The 6,695-nt window shown below is 44.1% G+C and overlaps 1 protein-coding gene across 1 annotated transcript in view; it reads right to left on the reverse strand.

Annotated features, from left to right (window-relative positions):
- Positions 1-2,243: 2,243 nt before the first annotated feature.
- PSMA2 (proteasome 20S subunit alpha 2) overlaps positions 2,244-6,695 on the reverse strand; it is a 25,838-nt gene continuing 21,386 nt past the window's right edge. The window contains exons 5-8 of the mRNA XM_083188521.1: positions 4,933-5,014; positions 3,560-3,633; positions 2,622-2,679; positions 2,244-2,540 (exon numbers count right to left, since the gene is read on the reverse strand). Of these exons, the coding sequence (XP_083044647.1) occupies positions 2,424-2,540; positions 2,622-2,679; positions 3,560-3,633; positions 4,933-5,014 (331 nt within the window). The 3' untranslated portion in view covers positions 2,244-2,423. The remainder of the gene's footprint in view (positions 2,541-2,621; positions 2,680-3,559; positions 3,634-4,932; positions 5,015-6,695) is intronic.

Below are 6,695 nucleotides of genomic sequence, written 5' to 3' on the forward strand. Positions count from 1 at the left end.
ATAACATGTGGAGAGTTAGATTTGGGTGGGTTATAATGTGTGCCTAGTGAATACTGGCTGTTTTTGCACACAGCCCACAAATGTTAGACCGCTTTATTTTTATGGTGCAATTTAGGTTTCCTTTTGATCGGGCAGAAATAGACTTACCTACACAGTCTAGATCTGCTTTTCATGCAGAGAGGCCACACATCAGGATCGAATGGGGCTGTGCATGTGCGATTCACACTCGTTTTTTATTTACAGTTTCTTATTTACTGAACATTCAATGTTACTATATAGTCCAAGTCGAATAGAAAATGACTGAATCACACCATGTGTATACTATTTAAATCTCTGCACATTATATTATATCAGCTGTAATTCTGAATCCGGCCCAATGTCAAAAGCAGCTTAGAGCTCCAGCAGTCTTTATTTCCTGTATGAGTGGAAACCCTCTTCCAAACTGCTATGGGTTTGATATAAAAGAAAATTTACATCTAATTCAGGTATTCTGTTGTCATACTGTTTCCATATTCTTGTCCAACCTCTGTATTTCCATAGAACCAGAATCATCAATGTTTACCTCCTTATCCCTACCAATAACCATAGCTACCAATGGAGTTTTTTTGAGTTTGGTTAGGGCAGCAACATATATATCCAAATTTAAAATTGTTTCTTTCCATGTATACAAGCAATCGTGATATTTCAGGGTGTGGATAAATAGATAGTCAAAAGGTCAACCAGTCAACCACTATTATGCCCCTTTCAGACCGCACGTTTTACCCGTTATTGCGGTCTGAAAGCAGCATCAGTTGGCAGTGAAAGGATCCACACATGAAAAAAATTGACATGCATTAGGCAGACAGACAAAAGGTCAAAATGCAATAGGTCAACAGGAATTGTTCAATTTGTGTCAATGTCGACATACCCAGGTTTCCTGTTCACACTGCACAGCAACCAGGGTAAAACTGTTTTAACCTGGGTCAGATTGCCTGAACCAGGTAATTTGAAAAGGCTCTTTCACACCGCACCAAGACCCTGGTGGAACCGGCAACAACCCAGGTCAGACCTAAATTATTTGTGCGATGTGAAGGGGGTATAACTTAGCCAACTAGATTGGAATGTTGGTGATGTGAGGAGGGTATTAATAAAATGGTATCTTTAGTGCAACATAGGTATTCGTTCGAAGGGTCCACAGTAATAAGGTTTGACCATTGTTGATCAACACATGAAGAGAAAAAAAAAAAAGGTCAACCCTTCTTGTGGTATGCCTGAATGTTTTATTGGCTGATCTGCGTTGCTGGAACATTTCTCGGCACACCACTGGTAGGCAGGTGTACCCCCACGTCGTTCCCCCTGGCAAATGTACACTAGAGCCCCCCACCGCCAATTGGTCCCAGTCACCACCAGCCCCCCACCGCCAATGCAAGCCGGAGCGGCCCCAAGAAGAGGTGAAGCACTCGGAGCAGCCATGGGGCTATTGCAGAAGAGCAGCGGCAGCTCCTCCAGCTGTGAGTATTTCTGGGGCAGAACAAACCCATCCTGGTAGGCTTGTCCTGCCCCAGGGTAAACCCACCTCTGAAGGGTTAATGGTGGACATTAACCCCTTCTTACTTCACGATACAAGTGGGCACAGAGGGAAAATAGAATGGGAGAATGGAATAGTGTGCAGAGTGCAGCAAAGCACTGTGCCTGAAGCATGGCGAGCACAGCGGGTCATGCAGCACATATATACACGACGTCCATTTCGGCAGGTTTCTACATAGACACTAAAAAATGTGAAGAACTCAAGTCGACCTTTTCTCAAAGTGCTTGCGGATTATGATTGGAAGCCACAAGCACTGCTTTTGGCGAATACAATGACCATAAATAGTTTTAATTGGTCCTGGACCAACATGAGGCACCCTTCAAGTGTCCGGAGGCACCCCAGGGTGCCACAGCACACAGTTTGGGAACCACTGGTCTAAACTATTACAAAAACAGAAGAAATGTGGGTATAGAAGGCATACATTGCATTTTGGTATGGATGGACTAGTGTGCCTGCGAATGAGATGCACCTGTGCATATACACACACACACAACATACAGTTCTATGGGCGGCAGCCAGCCTTTGACAGTCTCATCTCCCAGAAAGCATGCATTCTGTAGAGCACTTCCCACTATGAAATGCTTCATACTTTGGGATCAGTGTGAGGTATCATCCAGTGTTTTATGTAGAGAACATATACACTTGAATATATAAGAGAAAGAAACACATAACAGCATTTATTCTAATTTATATTGTTTATTATGATTAGACCCATGTCATTTTTAAAAAGATCCGTCGGACAGGTAGAAATAAGAAAGTATGCAAAAAGAAAATCTGCAAACAAAACCATTTTGAATCCTGTAGTGGCAGGAAAAAAAAAAACCTACATCAACCGACCTCCGTAACTGGAAGCCATTTATGCTATAGCAGCCAAGTAATCCTTGACTTCAGCAGGAGTGAGTCGCTTAAATCCAGCTTCATTACAAATGCCCACTTCAATGTTGTCTTCTGTCATTTGACCCTCAAAACTTTCCTGTTTAAATAGAAATAAAACAAGCTCAGATATTGATCCCAATTGTCATTAAAAACTACATTTGTATTTAGGTTCTAATACCTTTAATGTTAAAATTGCAGTATGGATGGCATCTTCAAGTTCAAGATCTTCATTATATCTATAAATAAAAATAAAGTTAGATATTGGATATAAAAGAAACACACTTTGAAGACAACCTGTGTATACAAAAAGGATAAAATGATTTTATACATGACCCCAATAAGTACCCAGTTTTCAAGACCACAGCCACAAAAACGAATATAAACCTAGGCACTTATCCTAAATTCTATGGGTTTATGCACAAAACTGGAAGCTTTAACAAAAATAAAAAATAAGTGAAAGCCAAGCATCATAAAGCTGTACCACAACCTTAAGGTGTGTACACACTGTTCAATTCAGTTTTTGATTTCCATTAGATATGGACTATTCGATCTGCTCTGAAGTTTTTTCTACTTTTCTATTTCCACTATTTTTTATTCCATGTGCATTCGATTTGCTATTAGATCAACACTGGCTTCAGGCAGGAGATGGACATGGAATCGAAAGCTGCAGTGAACACATTAGATGTGCACTATCTACTATTAGATTTCCACTACATAGTCTTGGCTGCCAAGACCATTTTTCTATTCAACTTACACTACACGGGAGCGCACATTGGGATCGAATCTGCATTAAATTTGTAAAAAGCAATTGATGCCCAATCGATTTTGCTTCTAGAAGCAAAAATCGAATAGAAAAATAGTGCATCTCTCACCATGTGTATGCTCTATAATAGTGATCAATCTTCCCAAGCTCCTTCCTATCCTTACTGGAGCACCGGGGCTGTTCCAAGCAGACTGTTCTCCCCGATTCCAGCTCGTTAACAATTACGTTTTGGATTCCCAGAAAGGATTTTATTCCATTACAAAAATTAACAGATGTTCTATTTTCATTGAAGGCAGCCCTACATGCAGTCACCAATACTAGCAATCAGATAACAAGATGCATTAAGCCTTTACCTTTTTTCAAGAAAAGTCTTTCCATTTACATAGTTCTTCCCCATTGCTGTAGCTTTCCATGCAAAATATGCACCCTGAAAAACAAGCATTTGGTTACAGTACAAAAAGCACTTAAATTAGGCCACCACTGTTGTCTGCACATACTGTAGTAATCAGACCCCATTCGGACGTCAAAATGGTCATATTGATAAAGAACATGCATTGCATTGCAATGAGGCCTGGCTCATATGTCCCAACGGGTCTTTTGGCCCTCATACACTATTTGATTTGGGCCCGATTTCACCTGATTCCGGCAGATCGAGTAAAAACTGCCAAAATCACACGAGTATGACATCTGATGTGCGTTCCCATGTGTATCAGGCCAGAGGCAGACGTCACACATGAAGCCAGTCAGCAGCACATCTATATATTTTTTTAAATACTCCTCCATTTCCTTTAGTGTTCCCGCTAGGCTGTTTTAGCGGGGCGCTGCGCCCTGCCCGATTTTTAAAGGGCAAAATGCGCCCTGCCCGTCTTGCAGTGCCCCGCTACAACAGCCTCACGGGGAAGCCCAGCGTCGCCGTTGACGGCGATGCCTGGCGCTTCCCCGGCAGCAGAGTGGATTCTGAGGGGCCGAACCCGCCCCCCCCTTTGATGACTGTGCCGGCCGGTCCCGCCTCCTTTGATGACAATGGCAGCCCGGGCACGCCCCCCTCATGACGTCGGTGGCCCGAGCAGGGTGCTGGGGGGCAGACCGGGCACGCCGACGTCACAGCTGGGGGCGTGCCCGGTCCGCCCCCCAGCGCCCTGCCCGGTGTCACTCCTAGAGTGAACACTATTTCCTTGAATTGAGATTTATGGCATGTAAAAATGGCATATTAAGTGCCAAATCGCATGCAAGCCTCCGGGAAGCTGCCAGGTGGCTCACAAGGGAATTGGATGAGACTTCTCCCCTCAGAGAAATACATAGAAATAGCATAGTGTTTATGGGTTCAGGAGGTCAGGCTGATAAATATTAAAATGGTACATACTGTATGATGCGACCTCCCAATTTTAACAGTCCCAGGAAAGTTACAAGCCATTGGTTGGCTAATCCTCCTGTATCCACACCAATTTAACATTCGACTCACTCACTCACCCGATATTGGGTGATTAGGCTACGGATTGTATAGGTTTGTACCTAGTTTTAGCCATATTAAAATTGCTGCCGAAAGATAGTGTGAAAAACAATCTCTGCTGGTTTCATGAACAGGATTAAGTTTCAGTGACCTCCAGTCAGCAGATCACAATCCAGAAGAATACTTTTGATATTTGGTAAATCAGAAAATTTGCAGCGAAGACAAATATGCAGAAACTGCCTTATGCTAGAGATGTAAGGATGTCTGGTTACTTACAGAAGGATCAGATTGGAATAAATATGGTCGCTCCTCATCCCAGCCGGCGATTAATAACGAGACTCCAAATGGACGTACACCACTGAGGATGGAAAGCAATAATTATTGACACATTCAATTAAAACAAAGAACGGTACTTGTTTCCTAGCACGGCGCCCATCACATGGCACCATGTACCTTATTTAGTGGTGTGCGATGCTTGTAGAATTAAATATTGCATAGCATCGCATGCCAGCCAATGGGATGCAATGCGATTTTTAATTGTAAAAGCACCCATGCCATGAGATGTGATGGGTGCTTACAATGAGATGTAACCCCCAGTATTCATGCCATCCCGAAGCGTGGCGAACGGAACAAGCCCCACGGTACGCGTCCTCCGACCTTTTCATACACCCACTATCCACGTCATCACATCTCATGGCATGTGTGCTTGTACAATTAAAAATCGCATTGCATCCCATGCATTGCATGCCGCAATATTCCAGGGGGATGTGATGAGATTTTTAGGAGCCCATACGATGGAAATCGTGGGCGCCGTTCTAGGAACAAGTACCCAAAGAACCTTAAAAACTGTTGTAATTCCTGATTTGTAGAAAGTTGTACATTGTGTATAGAACAGGGATGGGGAACAGATTTGCTATTTGGCCATAATAAAACTGTTGTAGGGCATGCCGGGATGTGTAATTCAACACCTGGAGGGCCGAAGGTTCCCCATCCTATACCCTGGTATAAAACAATGAATTCCTACACATTTATAGGATTATTGTTATGAATGTAGATTAATATTCAATCATCACTCAGTTCAGCTGGTTTCAAGTAGCCTAAAAGCACAGAGAGCATCAATATGTCTGCCATGGTATATTATGGGTGGTTAGTTTCCAAAAAGTACTTAAATATCCGCTTCCCAAGAGTATCACAAATTTCTGCCATGGAGTAAAGCAGGGGTGGGGAACCTTTTTTCTACCGAGGGCCATTTGGAAAATTTGAAAACCCTTCGGGGGCCATATAAAAATGATCAATTATCGGCATATACATGTGGGCATTATACACACTGGCAGCGGCATATACATGTGGGCATTATACACACTGGCAGCGGCATATGCATGTGGGCATTATACACACGGGCAGCGGCATATTTATGTGGGCATTATACACAAGGGCAGCGGCATATACATGTGGGCATAATACACAAGGGCAGCGGCATATACATGTGGGCATAATACACAAGGGCAGCGGCATATACATGTGGGCATAATACACAAGGGCAGCGACATACATAAAAAGTGACAGTGTGGAGGAAGGGGGGTGTCACCCCCAAACAGGTTAATGTGATTATGTCTGATTATGAGAATCAGACATAATCACATTAACCTGTTTGGGGGTGAATCCAGGGGTAAATGACAACCCCTGGATCTGTCAGTCACTGGGGAAGGGAGGGTGAGAGAAGCAGCATTGGTGGGCGCATCTTCTGCACATCTCCCCCGCCCAGCTATATTACCGACTAATCAGCCGCCTGCCCGCCTATATTACTGATGCATCAGCCCAGCCGCCCGCCTATATTACTGATGTATCAGCCCAGCAGCCCGCCCGCCTATATTACATACCAGGCGCCGGGGATGGTTGCTGCTGCCGCCGGGGAGATGTGCAGAAGACGCGCCCGCCAATCACAGTGGCTGTGGAGGTGATGCGCCGGCAGTGATTGGCGGGCGCGTCTTATGCACATCTCCCCGGTGGCGGCAGCAGCAGCCATCCCCGGCGGCTGG

Source organism: Crinia signifera, chromosome 5 (assembly GCF_055691185.1).
Source record: "Crinia signifera chromosome 5, ASM5569118v1, whole genome shotgun sequence".
Taxonomy (NCBI): domain Eukaryota; kingdom Metazoa; phylum Chordata; class Amphibia; order Anura; family Myobatrachidae; genus Crinia; species Crinia signifera.